The sequence below is a fragment of the Oncorhynchus mykiss genome, chromosome 15, assembly GCF_013265735.2.
Source record: "Oncorhynchus mykiss isolate Arlee chromosome 15, USDA_OmykA_1.1, whole genome shotgun sequence".
NCBI classification, from domain to species: Eukaryota; Metazoa; Chordata; class Actinopteri; order Salmoniformes; family Salmonidae; genus Oncorhynchus; species Oncorhynchus mykiss.
This window is the reverse complement of record NC_048579.1, coordinates 49,328,157-49,351,100: the sequence shown is the minus strand read 5'-3', so window position 1 is coordinate 49,351,100 and position 22,944 is coordinate 49,328,157. Positions and strand designations below refer to the sequence as shown.

Below are 22,944 nucleotides of genomic sequence, written 5' to 3'. Positions count from 1 at the left end.
TCTGACAGAGCACCAATCAGGTTCTTGGTCACCTCCCAGACTAAGGCCCTTCTCCCTCGATTGCTCTGTTTGGCCAGGCGGCCAGCTCTAGGAAGAGTCTTGGTGGTTCCATACTTCTTCCATTTAAGAATTATGGAGGCCACTGTGTTCTTGGGGAACTTCAATGCTGCATAATTTTTTTGGTACCCTTCCCCAGATCTGTGCCTCGACACAATCCTGTCTCAGGGCTCTACAGACAATTCCTTCGACCTCATGGCTTGGTTTTTGCTCTGGAAAAAGAAAAGGAGACGCGCACACTCTAGGAGCTCCGATGCAATAATTGAATAACCTTATAGCCAACGTTTCCACAGACAAGCTATCTTCGTCAGGGTATAATGACATACACTGCGAGTCACTAGTTTATATAGTGTCAAAGGACACACACTCTGTAATCATGGTCGGGTGTGGCCTGATATCATTGGTTAATTCTCAGATATAAAAAGAACATACAAAAAACATAAATGAATAGCAAGCATAGAGACAATTTGGCTACATAGGCATACAAATATTTACAATGAATAGCAAAATCACAACAATCACAAGAATGACTTCAGATCAAAGTCTACGTTGAGACCGAAGGGAGCAAGGGTCTTTAAATGAATGATCCAGGCAGCCTCTCGTTTTAACAATAAATTGTCGAGGTCACCCCCTCTCCTGGTTTTTGCTCTGACATGCACTGTCAACTGTGGGACCTTATATAGGCAGGTACATGCCTTTCTAAATCATGTCCAATCAATTTAATTTACCACAGGTGGACCAATCAAGTTGTAGAAACATCTCAAGGATGATCAGTGGAAACAGGATGCAGCTGAGCTCAATTTCGGGTCTCATAACCAAGGGTCTGAATACTTTTGTAAATAAGATATTTTAGTTTATTTTATACATTTGCAAAAGTAAAAAATAAACTGTTTTCACTTTGTCATTATGGGGTATTGTTTGTAGATTGAGGATTTAAAAAAAAAAATCAATTTTAGATTAAGGTAGTAATGTGAAAAAGGGAAGGGGTCTGAATGCTTTCTGAATGCACTGTAGACAGTATACTGAAAGTAGCTATCCATCACTCTTATGAGTGAGCATTCCTCATCTGTGTTTTACCTCAAGCACATTTGATGTCATTACTCACAGGAATATTTGTTGTACTTCCTGATTTAATAAAACAGGGTGAGTTATTACAACAATGACATCATTCTAGATGATAAAGGTAGGGGAACTCAGACTCCCACACTCACTTGAAAAACCTCCTTAAACAAACACCTTTGTAGAGACTAGGCAGGTAAACCTGAAGTAGAGAGTGTCTGTTTTCTCACAACTTTTTCTCCACATACCAGACTTTGTGGTGGAATTCTCATTTATGGAGTCATTTATGGGACATTCCTTACGCCTCCCCGACCTCACCCATTCACCTCATTGCGCCCTTACCCCTTTCATCTCACCACCTCACCCCCTCTTCACCCACACCTCTTCTTACCCCTTCACCTATAACTAACTAGACCTGCAGCATGTAAACAAGCAGTGCTGAGAACCTTAAGCCCTTGCCTGCAGAGGAATGTGGGTAATGTCTGCCAAGGGCTGTGGCTCTCAGGCAGAGAGACTACAGGCCCAGTGACCACTCTCTCTCTCTCTGTGTGGAGACCAGGAAGGGGGGTGGAGTTCATGCCGAGTGTCCATTGTTTTACACCAGGGAAGGGAGAGTGAGGGGGGTGGAGCTGAGAATGAGTTTCCATGTGTCTGAGACATTCTCCGTGCTGTTTTCACACACTTCCAGTCACCTACAGGAGCCGATCTGTTCCTTCCTAAGTCAGTACAGTACTACAGAAATACAGGCCAAGGATGCCGCAACTAGTGCCCATCACCTCACCTGACCAGAAGTTGTTGGTTAGACAGGGTTCTAGTGGACACAATAGTTTCTCCTTAACATACAGGTGGGCAGTTGGCTCTGAGACTGGACAGTAGAGAGGCCAGCTGTATGAATCTTCCCTGGCCAGGCTGTGGTGTGGTTGGAGGGTTTGGCTGTTCCTGTGCTCCTAGGTTACTTGTAGGTCGCCTCTGCACTCTGGGTTTAAATTAGGCCTGTCCCTCCCATAAACCCCCAAGAAGCTACAGTATGTGTTGGGTGTGGTCAGGATAAGGGTTGTACGCCTTATTCACTACATGTGTTACATACATTTGACCCAGTAGCTGAAGTTGTAACAGCCTTTCCAGTGACTGGGTGGGCTAGTTAGTTGTGTGTTATTAGTGTGTAAAAAGAACAAGCCACACAGGAGGAGTCATGTAGAAATGTACTCAGAAAAAAGCCTCAGGCAACTAAAATCCTTTTAGAAATGAACTGCATGCGCTTTTCATTGTGGTTGTTAAAGCATTGTAGCTCTGCTCTCTGAGAATTGCAGTAATGGGTTCCATTTGTGGGCTGATGCAAGACAACTTTATCAGACGCTACAAACACCACCACAGAGTTAAAACATGAATTAAGCCATATTACACATTTATAACCAAATAAACCCAGGAGACAGCTAGCCTCCCCACAGTCAAACACCAAATGTGTTTTCAATGTGTTTATTGATACTTATACAACAGGTTATCTGACACTGCATGGGGTGGTTGTCGTAACAGCAGCATGGGAAGCTGCTGCTGAAATGATTAAATTCCATTTGAATAACTTTATTGACTCGCTGTGATCAGCGCCAGTAGGAGAGAAAGTCAACCCACACCAGTGAATGAGAGTCCGTACCAGAGAGTGATTTCTCCCTAGCTAGAACCCAACCCAGCCTCATGGCTAACAGAGGGCCTCCAGGTGGAACAAGGCTTTAATTTGTGTGTTTTTGATTCAGCTTTTCCTCGTCCAGGCCAAACGTTTACATAACCCAGTCTGTCCTCCGATGGAACAGATATGGACCCCAGGTCACTATAACCAATTGCTTGACCAGTTTGGATTGAAAGGTGGGAATGCAGTTGAACCGGAGTTTTCGCGTAGAGTTCTCACATCCCATTTCCTGGTTACTGATGATGTCATGTCACCTCTGGCTACGAGCACCTTGAACTGTGTGAGGGTGGCTCACAGAGGCCTATGCAGAGCTTCGAAAGCTTAGAAATAGCTTGTGACATTCTGATTTTATATATAGGTTATATGTGGTCGTGACAGATCGGCAGGTGTTATTTGCATACACACGACACACGCTTAGACACACACACACCGCCACCACCATCAAGGGCCACGGGAAATGTTAAAAGGTTGGTCCGAGCGAACGCCTGCTGTTCCACCCATTCATCTGGGCGTATGTCAGTCTAAAGTATCTTGATGCTGTATTTTTAGTTTAGTTGGTCCTGGAGCTCTGGTAAAGCAGCATGTTGCAGGGAAGGACAATAAGAAAGCTAGCTTCGCTGTGCTGCATGTTCATTGAGGTAAGTGGGAAGCAGATGTTATGTTGTCTCTTAAGGATGTGTGCATTTATGGATTCATATGGATTATTTGATGATGAGTGACTACGGAAAGAAAAGTATGAGGAGGCAGGAGGAGAGAAGCAAGCAAGAAAGAAAAAACTATGGCTTTCACTTCACTGGAGTGAATGTAATGGTTTATCTCTACTTATTCTATCGTATTCAACAAATCAAAGGGGGACCACGGAGAAGCCGGTGGAAAGTGTAGGTTGGGAAGAGGCAGAGGAGGTGCGACGACGCGAAAGAGCAAGAAAAAGCCCCGCTAAGATCAGAGGCTTGTCTCCTGTGTATACACCTTCGTTTGAGGAGTACATGCTGCACATACTTCCGTCTCCGGATTACAAACCAAGGCATCTTACTTATAGGTCTTCATGCTCTCTTGGGAACCTTGAGGATCTTGAAATGGAGTCAGTCGGCAGTGGCGAGCACTCAGAAGTTGAGCCGGTCCAGGATGTAGTGGGCCTACCTGCGGCAGCAGGTGTGGTAGAGTCTTTCAACGTTTGCCCTGAGAATCCTACCAGAAATTATTTTGGACCGTTAGGAGTGAGATTTTTTAGAAAGGGTTTAATCCTGCTTTTTGGCCGACCCATATTTTGTGTCGAGCTGGGTAAAGGACAAACTGGGAATGGTTACATCTGTGAAGTTGTCGAGTAGTGGAATTGTTTGGATTTTTTTATGTGTCCGCCTCCCAGAGGAAGTGGGCGCTTTGAGTCACGTGGCTCGGGGTTAAACCCGTGGTGTGCTTTGCTCTCCGGAGCAGGGCGCCGCTGAAAGGGGTGTGGGGTAGCGTTGAATGTAGAGGTGGATCAAATGAAAATGAAGAATCCTAGTGTTTGTGACTTCCGCCATTTGGTGAGACATAGACACGGTGGCAATGGCAAGACTGAAAATACTATGTCTGTTTTGTTAAGCTTTGATCCTGAGTTTCTATCTGTTAACCTTAGGTTATTTTTGCTATTCTGTGAGGGCCTATGTTTAGAACCCGCTACGGTGCTTTAGGTGCCAGAGATTCGGACACGTTGCAGCAGTGTGTAGAAGGGAGATCCCACTATGTGAGAAATGTGCATGAGGGCATAGTCAGAGGGAGGGTACAGTTGGGATAGAGAAAGCACTGTGTGTCAACTTTGGTGATGCCCATGTAGCTGGGGATACGAAGTACCCTGTGAAACAGAGAGGCTGAGATTACCAAAATTCTAGTGGGGCAGAAAGTTTCTTATGCTGAGGCAGTGAAGAGAGTATTGGATACCCCAAGGTTGAGTCATTTGACTAGGAGCCTCCAAGTGAGCAGGCCTGAAGAGAGAGAGCCAGAGAGGATGAGTTTTAGTAAGGTTGGATTTCTTGCGGTTATAGCCGTGGTGATCAACTGCACTGCACTGATGTAGCAGACACCACCGAAATATAGATGTAGTAGTTGCAGTAGTAGAGCAATATTTGGGTGTGAGAGATTTTAGTGCAGAAGATCTACAGGAAGTTTTGAGAGAAGGGGTTCTATCCATCCTGCCAAAGTAGTGGGATGGGGTGGTTGGTTTTTGGGGATAGTGTATAGTTGCATTCTTATATGGTGACCAAAATGTGCAATCCGCACTCCGACCTGCGTAAGGCAGCACCACAGCGTCTCGTCTGCCGGAAAACCACACGAAACAGAAGAAGAAGAAGAAGAAAAAAGTCAAAGGTGATTGGATAAGGGACTTTCGACGAGTTCTAGTAGGCGTGTCTACAGAGCTGTTGACAGCCAGCGGCTGGATAGCTGCTAGAGTGTGAGGACTGCTCAGTAGTTGGTGGAAGAGTGAACGTTGGAAAGTATTCGGGCTTTTTGCGGTTCAAAAAACAAGTTTGAGAAGGTGTAACCCACTTTATTTTCTAGTTGTTGCTTTGCGGCTGTGGTCTGCTATTCGTTTTTCATTCGTTTTTTAATGCTGACAAATTTGAAGATATTAGTTTTATCCTCTAATGACGTGGACTAGCACCATGAGTAGTGGTTACAGTAGTTTAGAGGAGGACTCCGAAGAGTATTTTTTCACTGCCAGAACATCGTTCTTTAAGAAGCCTTCAGGGAAACCAACCCAGTGCAAGGTAAATTAACTTGAATTTATGCCAACGTCTCACCTGGTAGCTACTGTGTTTTGTCGTATGAAGTTAGCAACCTGTTGCTAAACGGCTAACGTTAAGGAGCTACCAGTTTCGCATGCAGTCTGCTCGACAGTATTTTCAACGTAACAAATGGCAGGCAGGCTGGCTAGCCATTCCATTAGCTACCGTTAGCTATCAATTATTTGCTTAGGCTAAATCCATATTGTTTTGCCAGGCTTTATTGTTTAGATTTGAATGGAGCTAATCTGATGGTCAGCAATTATACCCATAATCTGAGTGGCACGTGCAGCTAATATATTTCTGAACCACGTGGAATCATACTTTGATAGGATAGCCACTTAAGGGCCCCTAACACTTCATATTTTAAGCTATAGGCAATAATTCAAGTGTATAGTTGCATTTTATACAGTGGAAGAGTTGGTTATTTGGAAACGTACATGCCACAGGAGACCTCTAGTCCCTGATTTGGTTAAAGCCCATGACTTCCTGACTGGGGTATGGAACTCATAAGTAAGGTCCGTTTGTGCTCATCAATACTGGTTTGTCGCTCAGACTGAAGACTCTACATATAATGTAACAGTTATTGTCCTGTCACACACACAACTGCATTCACTAGGTATGTGGTGTGTGAGCTTGCAAACTCTTCTCAGCCTGACCTCTCATATTTCCATATGATCTTGACAATCATATTCCATTGCCCGGGTGCGGACAATGTGGCCCATGCAACACACACACTATGCCATGAAGGGCTTTGCCAGTAAGTATAATGCTGTCTGCCCCCACAATGGTGTTATTGTGGGTGAAATGTCAAGCATAGTAGCTCCTCTAGTTAACCCTCCAGCTCAAATCCTGCTGAATGGGGTTCTGTTCATCAAGCACGTGTGAATTACTTAATGCATTCTTTTAAATGTACTGTACTTCATGGTGACATCAGTTATGCCACTGCTGCTTGTTTCAAATATGATTCATGGGCTTAGATAACTCAATCCTTTCCCTTCTGACAGCACCACCACCAACATACAACAGTTAGGCTACCAGTTGATGATAAACCTCAGAGGGTCTAGTTAGGCTAGTTCGTTACTTCTCCTGAGTCATTCCATAGCAATGTCTCCCCTTGAGCAATGGTTTTTGTGGTGATTTAGATTCTGTCGGCCTTGGCCCATGTTTAATCAAGAGTGCCTGTTCATTGTGGTGTGTCTTTACAAGTCGAAGCTTCAGCTTCAACATGCCTCTAGTCTTTCTGTTTACCCCTTAGCACCATGGACACTCGGGGGAAATGGAGTCTCAAAATGCTCTGACCCTGCCTGGGCTGCTGGGAAACAGCTGCAATAGACAGACAGCTTCTGAGTGACGGGGCCTCATAACCCTCCTCAGCTAGTCTCTGTGTCTCCAGAGTAGCTAGCTAATACTGTGGACTACTGAGTAATTCACAGCCTTCTCTCTGTGTATATGGGAGGAGAGGACCCTAGTGAGTCTGTAGTGGAGCCATGTCATAGTTATATTGATGTATAGTACATTAATCATAGTAGTAGGTGTTTAGTATAAGAGTTTGTGTATTAGTTATGGTAGGGTTTTAGTAGAGCTGGGTTGGAGCCAGTGAATCAGTTGGCTCCAATCTAACATGGCAGCTTTGTAGGAGGAGAGGGCTGCTGTTTGTTTCTCTGCTCCAAAGTCAACAACAGCAGACGCTTTCATAAAATGATCACCACGCATTATCTCCTGACAGTCTTCCTGTATAAAACTCAAACTATGGGCTGCCTTGGTCACAGAGAGGGCTGTTTGTTGGGTTGAGTGAAGGATAAGCGGTCCCCATCTGTGGTTTGTGTGTTTTTGAGTGCTGTACAACAGTAATGCATTTCAGTCTTTCTCCTTGAGTGCACTCTGTTTCCAGATGGAGAGGAAGGGAGAGAAACAGCTTAGTATTGGTCTTCCTCAGACATCAGAAACATATGCTCTGTCCAGACCAGAGGATTCCCCAGAATACTAGAAGGGGATGGAATCACACCCATGGTTTCCAACAGTTTCTGTGGTAGATACAGAAGCTGCTTTAGCCTCCCTTCCAGTCTCTGTTGGTGGGAAAAGGCCCCTTTTAGTTGATTCTCAGTCCTTTTGGCTATATTCCCGTGAGCGTACAGGAGAGGGGCATTGATGGCAGAGGCAGTGCCCCCACACCAATTCAGGTAGGCTGGGTTTGACTTGTCTATGACATCACCTGACTGCATGGTGTGCAAACCCCATGTCAGGAGCTTAATCAACCACACAATCCATTAACACACCCTCCCTCACGTGTCTCTCCCCCTCTTCCAACGCCACCCCAGTTTCCTCAGCTATTGTTGCAGTTCCTAAATGTTCTCAGTTTTGTATCCGGTTCTCTTTCTGCTGCCACTTTCAGTCCAAGTTGTGCATCATTACTAGAGCTGGGACTAACTTCCTTGCCATTTTTAGTATTGTGGCAAGGAAACACAACATGAAGCGGATTTAACTTTGTTAGGAAATCAGCCCTAATGTTGGAAATAAGCAGCATTATGTTGTCATTCAGTCACATGTATTTATTTTCCAAGCTATAGCACAGACTACTTTACATACAGCAGGTTTTTAAAGGACCAAAGAGTTTGGTCTGCTTCGTGTTTTCAATTTTGCCATGGAAATAATATTGCGATATTTGTATCGTCCTGGCCCTAATTATTACAGTATCACATTTACCACAGTTCCTCCATTTTGTCCTCTTTGTCATCTTGCTGTAGGACTTGCATGTTTGTTTACATTTCCTATGTACAACAAACCTGTTCTCCAGACCTGCTCTTCCTCCTGGGCTGTACTGTGCTAGCGTTCGCTTAGCACTAGCTTTTGGGGAGTGGAAAGGGTCTGAGTGAAAGAGAAGACCTCCAGGAGCCCCAGCCAATCTCTCACTCACAGTGGAACCTTCAGTCTGCTGTGAGTTTACATAACGGCAGCCAGACCTCTCCAGACGCCTGTTCCAGAAGGAGAGCTCTGTCTCTGCTATTCAGAGACGGGGTGTCCATTTGTTTTACTGCATACTGACATCTCTTTTGGTGTGTGTCTGAGCTATAACCCTTCTGACTTGAGACTTCAGATCTTCAGTTTGTAATTAACACGGTGTGTGTGTGTGTAACTACTTAATGTCCGAGCGCGGAGTGCCTGTGTTTAAACTGGCTGGTGCAGTTACTACATTTGTCCCGTCATCAGCCTTTTGTGTCTGTTTCGATATGGCGTGTTGATAGGAAACTGAATAGAATGATTAAGCTTAAGCAGTGGCAGAGGGCTCAGGGCACCACTTGAGGTACAGACTGTTTGAAGAGGAGTCCCTGAAGCTTTATATTCACAACATAGCCGACCCTCAACACCGATCAGCTCAACTCAGCTGTTTGTGTGTGTGTCAATGGGTGCAATGCAGGCCTGTTTCCTTCCTGCTGTGGTGAGTTTTGTTCTGCTGCAGAAAGGAAAGAATGTCAACAGTTTCTCTGTTTTCATACTTCAGCTAAACCGAGCAAGGCCCACACAGCACACTCTACCAATCCACCTCTCGCAGCTACTGATAAAAAATAAAAGAAAGAAAAGACTGATATGGAAACATCCTTCTTAGTTTAGAAATGCAAAACGGGTCCTAAGTCATCTAGCCTACATATCAAACATGTTGAAAAAACACTGCTCTGGAGGTGGGTTTTACTGCAGGGAGTTGGTATGGGTTTAGGCTACTTTATGATCAGTCTTGCTCTGTTATGTTGCTCTAGCATCACCTGTCTGCACGTTACTTAAAGCCCTTTTATAACTGTCTGCTGCTCTAAGTGTTCTGTTCCAGAGGAAACAGCTCTCGCAGTCTAAACATGCACGCAGAGCAGGCTCCTTGGTAATATGATTACCTTTCGAAGACTGCCTGCGTCATGAAGCAGATGAGGTGTTTAACACTGGACCCGTGTGGGTGTACTCGACTACTCGTGCATGTACAGCCACATCAGTCATGGAACGGAAGCACTCGATGCTAGATCAAACTTCCAGATCTACTGAACTGTATCACATGGTCATGTCCCATCCTAGCAAGACCACAGAACAGGTGGTCTATAAGACACACACCACTTCACTGTCTGTGAGAGAATCCCCCTTTTCTCTGGACAACAAACTGTCATTATCCTGAATAATGCCCTGTAATGGAACTACTGAGGCCCAATATGAGCTGATTCTTACTCATAGGTCCCAGAAGACACCTGGTCTACAGATGGATATTACACACTAGGAAGGGCATCCAGGTGGTCATTTAACTGATGGGTCGGCCACCACCCTCTCATTTCCCCTGACAAGGTTCAGAGGTCAACTTGTATAGATCAGAGGGTTGTGGGTCACTATCCTCGTGGGTCCCTGCCTGCTTATGCTGTTTCTGGGAACAGTTAGAGAAACTGGCTGTGGCTGTAATTACTGTACCACCATCACACACACACACTACACATGTCTTCACACATTACACACTACGCTCAAGCTCCACACACACCACTGCACACTATGAGAGCGAGAAGGGGAGAACATACCAACAGTATAGAATGTATTGGGTCTAGTATCTACTAGCTACATTTTAAATGTATCAGCTGAACATTCATGCCACTTGTAGGTCCATGTAAGAGGGAGTGTAACATGACGTCTTGACGAGATCACAAAGCCCTGACAACAATCCTATAGAACATTTGTGGGCAGAACTGAAAAAGCATGTGTGAGCAAGGAGGACTACAAACCTGACTCAGTTACACCAGCTCTGTCAGAAGAAATGGGACAAAATTCACCCAACTTATTGTGGGAAGCTTGTGGAAGGCTACCCAAAACGTTTGACCCAAGTTTTAAAAAATTAAAGGCAATGCTACCAAATACTATTTGAGTGCATGTAAACTTCTGACTTACTGGGAATGTTATGAAAGAAATAAAAGCTGAAATGAATGTCAGGAATTGTGAAACTGAGTTTAAATGTATTTGGCAAAGGTGTATGTAAACTTCTGACTTCAAATGTACATGTAGGTAGGGGTAAAGTGACATAATAAACAGTGAGTAGCATCAGTAAAAAAATATATATTATAAAGTGTGGGGGGGGGGTGTCAATGCAAATAGTTCAGGTAGCCATTTGATTAATTGTTCAGTAGTCCTATGGCTTTGGGGTAGAAGCTGTTAAGGAGCCTTTTGGGTCTAGACTTGGTGCTCTGCTACCGATTGCCATCCGTGGGCTGTATCCACTACCCTCTGTAGCGCCTTACAGTCAGATGCCAAGCAATTGACATACCAAGTTGTGATGCAGCCGTTCATGACGCTCTCGATAGCGCAGCTGTTGAACTTTGAGGATCAGGGGACCCATGCCAAATCTTTTCAGTCTCCTGAGGGGGAATTGGTGTTGTCGTGCCCTCTTCACGACTATCTTGGTGTGTTTGGACTGTGATAGTTTGATGTGGACACCAAGGAACTTTAAGCTCTACACCCGCTCCTCTATAGCCCCGTCAATGTGAACGAGGGTGTGTTCAGCCCTCTTCCTGTAGTCCACGATCAGCTCCTTTGTCTTGCTCACATTGAGGGAGAGCTTGTTGTCCTGGCACCACACGGCCAGGTCTCTGACCTCAGCCTATAGGGAGGTCTCATCGTTGACTGTGATCAGGCCTACCACTTGTTGTCAGCAAACTTTAATGATGGTGTTGGAGTTGTGCGTGGCCTCAGTCGTGGGTGAGCCGGGAGTACAGGAGGGGACTAAGTACACACCCCTGAGGGGCCCTCGTGTTGAGGATCAGCATGGCGGATGTGTTGTTACCTACCCTTACCACCTGGGGGCGGCCTGTCAGGAAGTCAGGATCCAGTTGCAGAGGGAGGTGTTTAATCCCAGGGTCCTTAATTTAGTGATAATCTTTGTGGGCTCTGGTGTTGAACACTGAGCTGTAGTCAATGAACACCATTCTCATGTAGGTGTTCCTTTTGTCCAGGTGTGGAGTGCAATTAAGATTGCGTCATCTGTTGCTCTTTTGGGGCGGTATGCGAATTGGAGTTGTCTTGGGTTTCAGGGATGATGGTGTTGAGGCATAACCAGCCTTTCAAAGCACTTGGCTACAGTGCTACGGGTCGGTAGTCATATAGGCAGGTTTCCTTGGTGTTCTTGGGCACAGGGATGAATTATGCCTTTGGATGGCGATTGTGACGATTGGCGATTGAAAAACAGATCAAGGTGCAATAACTGGAGTCTTTGAGCCTTATTATCCCTCTCTGAGACTTAGTCACAGCCCCGCTATGGCTGGTTGCTACAGTCACTGCACTGTATAGCTATAGCTGCTGGTCTCCGCCCTGGCTAGTACTGCAGCTGTGTCTGTGTGATTAGTGAGAATGCTTTGTCTACGACTCCTGTCGGAACAGTCCTCCATCAGCCACACCATTCATCTTGCACTCCATTCATCTCACACTCCATTATGCATTGTACCACACATGCCAGAGATAGGCCTGTTCAGGTTTCTATTGGAGCTGAGAAGGGAATGAGCCTTGGTCTGTCGACCTCTGTCATGTCCATGTGGTATGGGTTTATTCATGGTAGGAAAAGCAACCACACACCCCCGTCCCATTCCCACAGAGTGTGGACAGTTTGCTAAATGTGACTTGTGTAACCCTATAGGGCCTCTGTGCTGTGTTTCTGCACCTGGTTAGTGCCTGACTGAGTGGTCTTAGCGTGCGTTTACTGAGATACACAACCATGCTATCACATGTTCTTACTTCTATTTTGAATGGATTTAATTGAGCACTTGTTCAGTTTGACATGCTCAGGGTAAAGAGAATACTGTCTGGTTCTCAGAACAGGACTGTTGTTGTATGCTACTGGCAGTTATATATCTAATCACACTTGTGTGTGTATTTATATGTAACAGACAGACCGGTTGATGTAATGATTGTCACAGGAGACTAGACTATAGTCAGTTAATGATGAACGACTGCTGGTTAGCTAGCTGCCTTTAGGCAAATATTAACAGACCTTCAGTTTCACTATGAGAGGCTTGTCAATGTCTCAACTCTCCATACTCTAGGTTGAAAGCCTTTCATCAATGTTGATTTTAAAGTAGTGCTGTTTTGATCGTCAGAGTTGAGTCTACAGTTGTAGAGTATTAGCAAGTTTTGACTGCTTTGTAACAGTTAGTACAGTAGTTTGCCCACAGGTTCAGGGTTTGATGTGACAGTCTGTACCATGCAGCCAAGGACCTTAAATTAATTTTCTGCTGCAGTTTCCCTGCAACCATGCTGACTGAGTGGGCTAGCCTTGTGCTGTTGCGCTTGTTACGCTCTCTGCAGTGGGGTTCCTGTCTCTCTTTGCTAAGTGAGGGTTACAGACATGATAGTGGGTCAATGCTACTCCCCATAGACTAGCTCTACAGGCTAGCTCCCTACCGATTCATACTTCCGTGGCAGTTTTCATGATGCGTGCTGTTGGAGTGTTAGTCAGACAAGTCTACTTCCTCCCAGAGTGAACCACATAGTATCACATCTGCTCAGTCATCCCCATATTCCACATACTGTGTGTGTTCTATTGTGTTCCTGTCTCTTGCCACATACACACCTGTTTTTATTATCCTCAGTGTGTTGGTCTATAGGAATGTTTTCCATGTTACTGTAATCCGATCTGTCTGAAGCCAGGCCTGTTATGTCTGAGATGGAGATTCACTCTAGAGAGAGAAGTGAATCAGAAAGACCGAAACAGTGCTATTTGTCACGTCTTACCATGAAATGCGTACTTACCAAGCCCTTAACCAACAGTGCAGTTCAAGAAGAGTTAAGAAAATATTTACCAAATTAACTCAAGTAAGAAGTAACACAATAACAATAACAAGGCTATTTTCAGGGGCTACCGGTACAGAGACAGTGTGGGGGTACAGGTTGGTTAGTTAATTTGTATATGCTAGGTAGGGGTGAAGTGACTATGCATAGATAATAAACAGCAAGTAGCAGCAGTGTACCAAACAAATGGGGGGGTGAGTGCATCAATGTAAATAGTCCGGTGGCCACTTGATTAATTGTTCAGCAGTCTTATGGCTTGTGGGTAGAAGCTGTTAAGGAGCCTTTTGGTCCTAGACTTGGTGATCCGGTACCGCTTGCCGTGCAGTAGCAGAGAACAGTCTGACTTGGGTGACTGAAGTCTGTCAATTTTATCGTCTTTCCTCTGACACGCCTATTATATAGGTCCTGGATGGCAGGAAGCTTGGCCCCAGTGACGTACTGGGCCGTACGTACTACCCTCTGTAATGCCTTACGGTCAGATGCCGAGCAGTTGCCTACCTGGCAGTGATGGACCCGGTCAGGATGCTCTCTGGTGCAGCTATAGGTCTTTGAGGATCAGTGGACCCATGCCAAATCTGTTCAGTCTCCTTAGGGAGAAAAGGTTTTGTTGAGCCCTCTTCACGTCTGTCTTGGTGTGTTTGGACCATGTTAGTTTGTTGATGTGGACACCAAGGAACTTTGAAACTCGACCTGCTCCACTACAGCCCCGTCGATGTTAATGGGGGCCTGTTCGGCCTGGCCTTTTCCTGTAGTCCACGATCAGCTCCTTCCTTGCTCACATTGAGGGAGAGGTTGTTGTCCTGGCACCACACTGCCTAGGCTACATACTATCGCGAATGTGTGTATTGTGTGGACTTCTCCCCCTGTGGGCCTCTCACATTTGGCTGACAACATGCTGACCCAGCACAGTGGTTTGAGGCATGATGAGTCTTCCCCAGGCAGTTAATGTGAACTTTCAATCATCCCTGTCTCCCTAGGTAACATGTCTGTGGTCTGCAGTGCAGGGTCCAGGTTTCCAGAGCCAGCTAATAACACTCAACAGTGGAAGTATGGGTTATTGTTGGCCTGGGTTCTCAAAGGACTGGCCTACGGTTCTGTTCTGGGAGGTGTCTTTCAGTGCTGTGACATGTTCTATTGCCTCACACACTAAAATAGCTACTGATGAACAGGGAAGTCTGCCTTTCATCATGTAACATTTCACCACCCCATGCTTAGTCTCCATTGTTGAAATGCACACACACAGTGTTGGGTAACCAGCTTTTCAGATGGAAGTGATTGGGGAGGATGGGGTGTGGTAAAAGTCTGAGGAGGTGTGAGGAAGTAGAACAGTCTTGTTATTGGACTATAGCAATGTATTTATTATAGGCCTGGGCTACATGCTGCAGTAATGAGTCCTGTCTGCACCAGTCAGTCGTACTCCGCACACTGATATTAAGCTTATATTTCAGGAGTCTTAGAAAAACAACTGTGCTGGAACATCCTGGCAAGAAGCCACTTGGTGTTGAGGGGTGAAGAGTTGAGTTATCGGCACTGTTTTGTGTGGTGAAGCTATACAGCTGTGGGAGAGCTGTGTTGGAGGACTGTACTTGGGCTGACCCCGTTTGGGTAATTAGCTTTTGGTCAATCTAAGATATATATTTTTAGTCGAGCGGTTACAATTAAAAAATAAATAAAAACTTATTTATGGAACTTATTGACTGAAGCCTGTCGGGGGACTAATCCATTGCGGAGGCTGCGCCGATGGCTCTTCAGTAGTACATTTACAGTTAATTCCCATAATTTCAAATCTACAATGTTTGGTTACTGTAATTTCTGTTAATGGATTCAAAATATTAGACTTTTACAGTTTTCATTGTCGCAAACAACATGTCAATGAGCGCACAACCTAGGCTACACTTGTGAGAAACACGTTTTGGTTTGTTTCATTCTGTTTACGAGTTAATATATTCATTGTGGTTTTTTTTGGAGCGCTCCTGTCAATGTTGAGTAAGGACACGCATCTGATTACGCATTGAATAAGTCCTCGGCTACCTGGCAAATGTAGACTTATAAATGTGCTTGTTTGGGGATCTGATCGTATTTCTGTCTTAACTCACCACTAATGAGCTGTGGCGCTTCTCAGTCATTTTTTTTCTTCACCTCTAACAGCAAGTAAACAGTCTGTTTTTACATCCATTGAGAATTGTTCCTCAATGTAGCCTTTTTGAAAAATCTTTCCAGCTCTCTCCCTTTTTAGATAACCACTCAGCATGAAAAAAATAAAATACATCTGATCCGGTGGAAAGCAATAAAATAGGCCTACATCTGTGTCTGTCCAGAGCTCACTGGTGTGGGATAACTCTGAGGGCCCAGAATATTTTATACAATGCCGAAAGTTCGTTAGCACAAGCTTCCTGCTGGACCAAGTTGATAGCCAATATGATAGATTTTTTTAAATCAGGATATTTTCTTCCTGCAGGCTGCGATATTTTTATTTATTGGCTTTATGTAGGTTATTTCCACATAATGGCAGTAGAAGTTACTTTTCATTTAGAAACATACTTTTATAAAATGACTAGATAGTGATTTTATTCATTGTCTATATATGGAAAAATACATTAAAACATTTATATATAATCTTGGTCGACCGAGAGTTGTCCTGTTCTTTCGAGCAAATGATTGGTCAATGTTTGAATGTATTTTTCCATACATAGACAGAATAAAATCACTCTGAATATTTGAATAAAACCACTACATATGCACTGAGCTTGTCTGATGCTTTAAGCACACAGTTTGATTAAATAATTAAGACACACAAATGACTCGAGCCCAATGGTCATGGTGTTAATTTTTTTAACGACGACAGTGTTTAACTGGTGCACGTTGTCTCGCACGCCTCCCTACTGCAGTGAAAAGGTAGCACAGCAAGTGTTTATTGCGCTGTCTGTGCTGAAGCTGCAACATTATTTCATCCATTTAGTTTCTTGTTTCTGCCTGAAAAGTTGTTACTGAAATCCCTAATTTGTTTAGGAAAAACATTCCCTGTTCCATTAACCCTTGCTCTTTATGTGAAACGTGTAAGAATTGCATGCATGTGATCAACAGGCTATAGGTCAGGCCCTATCATAATCCCATACATTTCTTATATCAAACTCCAAGGAACATGTAATGTTGACAGTAAATGTTTACTGGTTGTTCAGGAGGGAAAGGGGAAGTCGGATCAGTAGAAGACATTTGACTTAGTTGTGGAAATGTTGTTTGGCACACAATACTCAGACTATTGCTGTTAGATTAAAGCTCCCTGTGTGATGACATGAACAAATGAAAGATTGATTGATAGACACAGTAGCCTATTGAAATGGGCCCAAATAAGTTACGGTATTAAGACTAACTAAACAGGACACGCTCTTAGGCTCACAGCTCGATGGTGGTTATACAAGGATACTATACAAAGCCTACTAATGATAATAGCATTACTTATTATGATGATCATAATAATAATTGGAATAATAACAAGGAGCTCAAGAAAAAGAAGGGTGCAGGAGCGAGCGCTGCCTACATATTATGTGACAAACAGGTGCTGTCAAGTTATAATATTTTTCTGCCTGTTTGGAACAGTGTAAACAACACTAAATAATACATTCCAAGTAATACCAGTCTCTTCTAATGAAAAAAATTGTATAGCAAAGATGTAAAATTACTTTTTCCAACATTTTGCCCTTAGATGAGGCTTGGTGCTCCCAGAATCAGTAGGCTATAATACAAACAGGCAACAGAAGCAAAATCAGTCTTATTTCTGTAGATGTACCAGTCAAAAGTTTGGACACACATTCATTCCAGGGTTTTTCTTTATTTGTCTTCACTATCATTCTACAATGTAGAAAATAGTACATCAAAACTATGAAATAACACATGGAATTGTGTAGTAACCAAAAAAGTGTTAAACAAATAAAAGTATATTTTCTATTTTAGATTCTTCAGAGTATGACAGTCCATTACTTTAAGGCATGAAGGTCAGTCAATCTGGATAATTTCAAGAACTTTGAAAGTTTCTTCAAGTGCAGTTGCAAAAACCATCAAGCGTTATGATGAATGGCTCTCATAAGGACCACCACAGGAAAGGAAGACCAAGAGTTACCTCTCTTGCAGAGTTCATTAGAGTTACTAGCCTAAGAAATTGCAGCCCAAGTAAATGCTTCAGAGTTCAAGTAACAGACATCTCAACATCAACTGTTCAGATGAGACTGCGTGAATCAGTTCTTCATGCTCAAATTGTGAGACGCAGAGTAGGTGAACGGATGATCTCTGCATGGTGGGGGTGCTTTGCTGGTGACACTGTCAGTGATTTTTATTTAGAATTCAAGGCACACTTAACCAGCATTGCTACCACAATTCTACAGCCATACACCATCCCATCTGGTTTGTGCTTAGTGGGACAATCATTTTGTTTTTCAACAGGACAATGACCCAACACACTTCCAGGCTGTGGAAGGGCTATTTGACCAAGGGGAGTGATGGAGTGCTTTGCGATTGAGTTGGACCACAGAGTGAAGGAAAAAAGGGAACATTAAAATAACACATCCTAGATCTGAATGAATGAAATATTCTTATTAAATACTTTTTTCTTTACATAGTTGAATGTGCTGACAACAAAATCACACAAATTATCAATGGAAATCAAATTTTTCAACCCATGGAGGTCTGGATTTGGAGTCACACTCAAAAATAAAGTGGAAAACCACACTACAGGCTGATCCAATTTTGTAATGTCCTTAAAACAAGTCAAAATGAGGCTCAGTAGTGTGTGTGGCCTCCACTTGCCTGTATGACCTCCCTACAACACCTGGACATGCTCCTGATGAGGTGGCGGATGGTCTCCTGAGGGATCTCCTCCCAGACCTGGACAAACGCATCCGCCAACTCCTGGACAGTCTGTGGTGGATGGAGCGAGACATGATGTGCTCAATTGGATTCAGCTCTGGGGAACGGGCGGGCCAGTCCATAGCATCAATGCCTTCCTCTTGCAGGAACTGCTGACACACTCCAGCCACATGAGGTTTAGCATTGTCTTGCGTTAGGAGGAACCCAGGGCCCAACCGCACCGTACCTAATGGCATTCAGGTTACCTCTGGCGAGCACATGGAGGGCTGTGCGGCCCCCCAAAGAAATGCCACCCCACACCATGACTGACCCACTGCCAAACCTGTCATGCTGGAGGATGTTGCAGGCAGCAGAACGTTCTCCACGGCGTCTCCAGACTGTCACGTCTGTCACCTGCTCAGTGTGAACCTGCTTTCATCTGTGAATAGCACAGGGCGCCAGTGGCGAATTTGCCAATCTTGGTGTTCTCTGGAAAATGCCAAACGTCCTGCACGGTGTTGGGCTGTAAGCACAACCCCCACTTGTGGATGTCGGGCCCTCATACCACCCTCATGGAGTCTGTTTCTGACCGTTTGAGCAGACACATGCACATATGTGGCCTGCTGGAGGTCATTTTGCAGGGCTCTGGCAGTGCTGCTCCTTGCACAAAGGTGGAGGTAGCGCTCCTGCTGCTGGGTTGTTGCCCTCCTACGGCCTCCTCCACGTCTCCTGATGTACTGGCCTGTCTCCTGGTAGCGCCTCCATGCTCTGGACCCTATGCTGACAGACACAGCAAACCTTCTTGCCACAGCTCGCATTGATGTGCCATCCTGGATGAGCTGCACTACCTGAGCCACTTGTGTGGGTTGTAGACTCCGTCTCATGCTACCACTAGAGTGAAAGCACCGCCAGCATTCAAAAGTGACCAAAATATCAGCCAGGAAGCATAGGAACTGAGAAGTGGTCTGTGGTCACCACCTGCAGAACCACTCCTTTATTGGTGGTGTCTTGCTAATTGCCTATAATTTCCACCTGTTGTCTATTCCATTTGCACAACAGCATGTGACATTTATTGTCAATCAGTGTTGCTTCCTAAGTGGACAGTTTGATTTCACAGAAGTGTGATTGACTTGGAGTTACTTTGTGTCGTTTAAGTGTTCCCTTTATTTTTTTGAGCTGTGTGTGTGTGTATATATATATATATATATATATATATATATATATATATATATATATATATATATATATATATATATATATATATATATATATATATATATATATATATATATATATATATATATATATATATATATATATATATATATATATATATATATATATATATATTTATATATATATATATTTTTTTTTTAATTAATTGTCCTCCAATAAGCGGTATCAAAAAATCATAATCGTTCGACCTCTAATTTTTACATTGTAGAATAGCGAAGACAAATATTCCCAGTTAAGAAGTTTTAGGTTGTAGTTATTATAGGAATTATGACCCGTCGACTATTTCTCTCAATACCATTTGTATTTTATATTCAGTTGAAGTCGGGAGTTTACATGCACCTTAGCCAAATACATTTAAACTCAGTTTTTCACAATTCCTGACATTTAATCCTAGTAAAAAAATCCCTGTCTTAAGTCAGTTAGGATCACAACTTTTATTTTAAGAATGTGAAATGTCAGAATAATAGTAAAGATTTATTTCAGCTTTTATTTCTTTCATCAACTTCCCAGTGGGTCAGAATTTTTTTATACACTCAATTAGTATTTGGTAGCATTGCCTTTTACTTGTTTAACTTGGGTCAAATGTTTCGGGTAGCATTCCACAAGCTTCCCACAATAAGTTGGGTGAATTTTGGCCCATTCTTCATGGCAGAGATGGTGCAACTGAGTCAGGTTTGTAAGGCCTCCTTGCTTGCACACGCTTTTTCAAATTGTCTATAGGATTGAGGTCAGGGTGATGGCCACTCCAATACCTTGACTTTGTTGTCCTTAAGCCATTTTGCCACAACTTTGGAAGTATGCTTGGGGTCATTGTCCATTTGGAGGACCCATTTGTGACCAAGTTTTAACTTCCGGACTGATTTCTTGATGTTTCAATATATCCACATTTTCCCACCTCATGAAGCCATCTATTTTGTGAAGTGCACCAGTCCCTCCTGCAGTAAAGCACCCTCACAACATGATGCTGCCACCCCTGTGCTTCACAGTTGGGATGTGTTCTTTGGCTTGCAAGCCTTCCCCTTTTCCCTCCAAACATAACGATGGGCATTATGTCCAAACAGTTCTATTTTTGTTTTATCAGACCAGAGGACATTTCTCCAAAAAGTATGATTTTTGTCCCCATGTGCAGTTGCAAACCGTAGTCTGGCTTCTTTATGGCGGTTTTGGATCAGTGGCTTTTTCCTTGCTAAGTCGTTTTTCAGGCTATGTCGATATAGGACTCATTTGACTATGGATACTTTTGTACCTGTTTCTTCCAGCATCCTCACAAGGTCCTTTCCTGCTGTTCTGGGATTGATTTGCATGTACAGCCAACTAGCGCAGAAATAGTTTTGCCACGTCGTCAAAACAATATGATACGATAAATCTTCCCATAAAAATCCAGATATGGAACTCACACTTTTTTCTTAGCCCCCCTTCCCAACCCCAGATACCTCTCTCTCTCATATGTTTCAGACTTGGTGTGGAGCAGTAGACTACACATGGAGCACAGACTTGGAGAAACAGGCACATCCCAACTCCCCAAGATTCAGATTTTCCAATCTCCAGTGTTTTCATACCTCCGCTAGATAGGGGGTCTGTGGAGATCTCTATCAGCAGTGTGTGCATTCCAGGCCAGGGGCCTGTGGGGAGAGTCAGCAGTTCTACCGGGGTGGTTTCCATTCCTCTTTCTCTTTGTTTAGCCCAGAGTTTGTCCAGCTCAGTATTTTTGTTTTGTGTGTGTTCAGCAGAGGGTTTCAGTCTTGACCTCCTTACTCACCCTCAGTAAAGCCACTTTCAGTTATGCGTGTCCATTGACACCACAGGAGGCAGAATGGACTCTCTAACTCTGAGCCCACTGAGCAGGAGTTCACCTCTGTTCTGTCCAGTGGGACGCTAAGGGATGGATCACTCCTGCTGCAGTCAATGGAGTGGTTTAATCTTTCCCACGTTATTCTGTGTGTTTGTGCATGCAGTACTGGGTCAGACTCAGGTCAGTAAATAGCAGCTGGAATCCCTCCAGGTCAAAATGAGTACTGTGCAGTTTGTAGTGTGGTGTCAGGGAATTGGCTGTGGTATAGTGGTAGTATAGAATCTCCAAGTGGCTTTTCACTGGATGCGGTGTATTCAGTGCTTGGTTTATGTCTACAGAACCTGCATTAGTTGAGGAATGTCCACGTCTGTTATGCGGAGGAAAGGTGTGGCTGCTGTGGATTTCCCCTCTAAGCTGAAGAGGAAGTCCCACACAGAGGAGCGGATAGTTGCTTCATCACTATAGCACTGAGTGAGACTGGTCATGGATTCACAAACTACCATAACACAAGGTCGAACTGCTCTTCCCTGAATCTTTATCTAGAACAATATCCATGCACACACATCCAGATGTAGGTTGTCAGGGGTGTTTAGTCTATTTCCAGCTTTTTTTTTAGCTCGTTTTATTTTCTGCTTGAGAAGCATGGCTGTCTGGCTCTGTAAACGGATAACATCAGTTGTGTGTAATCTATATTAGTCAGGCGAGGAACCGGTTTGTTTGACTGACTGCGACTGACGCGAAGTACAGCCTATTCTCTCTCCTTTGAACACACCAAACACATTACACCTCACACTAGAGTTCGACCGATTAATCAGCATGGCAGATTTCACGTTTTCATAACAATCAGTAATTGCCATTTTTGGATGCCGATTACATTGCACTCAACGAGGAGACTGCGTGGCAGGCTGACCACCTGTTACGTGAGTGCAGCAAAGATCGAACGAAAATTGCTTCCTAGAATTACACTTATCTTGTAAAAAAAACAATCTTAACATAATCACTAGTTAACAACACATGGTTGATATGACTAGTTTAACTAGCTTGTCCTGCTTTGCAAATAATCAATGCGGTGCCTCTTCATTTATCATTGAATCAGTCTACTTTGCCGAACGGTTGATTTAACAAGCGCATTCCCAAATTTTATTTTTATATATTTATATTTAAAAAAAACGTCTGATTAATCGGTTTCGGCTTTTTTTGGTCCTCCAATCGTTATCGCTGTTGAAAAATCATCGGTCTACCTCACACACATTGCTTCACACGTTAAGTGACACCCGCACACCTCTACTTAACCCTGCACTGAACTCGTAACTCTACTAAGGCTTACTCAAAGCACTCAACCCCAGAGCCACTTTACTGCACACTGACCCACAGCTATCCCACATTGCTCGGCCAACTGACTCTTCACCCTAAAAAACAGCTCCCCTCTCCTCCCTCCTCCTTATACCTCTGCCACCCCAGCTAACCCTGCCTGCCCACTTCAATCAGGGTACAGAGGGAGAGTATAGGCTTGTCGTTACTTTAACAGAGTCTAATCCGACTGGCATTCATTAACCTTGATGCTGCAGTAACTACAGTGAAGAGAGTGGAGAGGTTAAAAACGACAGGTTGAACTCTCAGGGACAGTCCTAAAATCTGTTCTGCTGTGTTTCTGCTCTCCTCGCCGGCTGCAGTGTAGTGGCCCGTGGCTAAAACAAACACTGTGTGGGAGGGAGAAGGCT

General features: G+C 43.9%; 1 protein-coding gene across 4 annotated transcripts in view; it reads left to right on the top strand.

Annotated features, from left to right (window-relative positions):
* The window catches only part of LOC110490224 (ras association domain-containing protein 3), a 56,254-nt gene that overhangs the window by 20,826 nt on the left and 12,484 nt on the right, over positions 1-22,944 (top strand). Inside the window, exon 1 of one of the 4 annotated variants that reach the window (XM_021563495.2) lies at positions 5,155-5,547. The exons of 2 other annotated variants lie outside the window; for them this stretch is intronic. In XM_021563495.2, coding sequence (XP_021419170.1) covers positions 5,425-5,547 — 123 coding nt within the window. In that variant the 5' untranslated portion in view covers positions 5,155-5,424. Of the gene's footprint in view, positions 1-5,154; positions 5,548-22,944 lie in introns of those variants that run through there. One more of the 4 variants, XM_036944499.1, reaches the window with a different exon arrangement.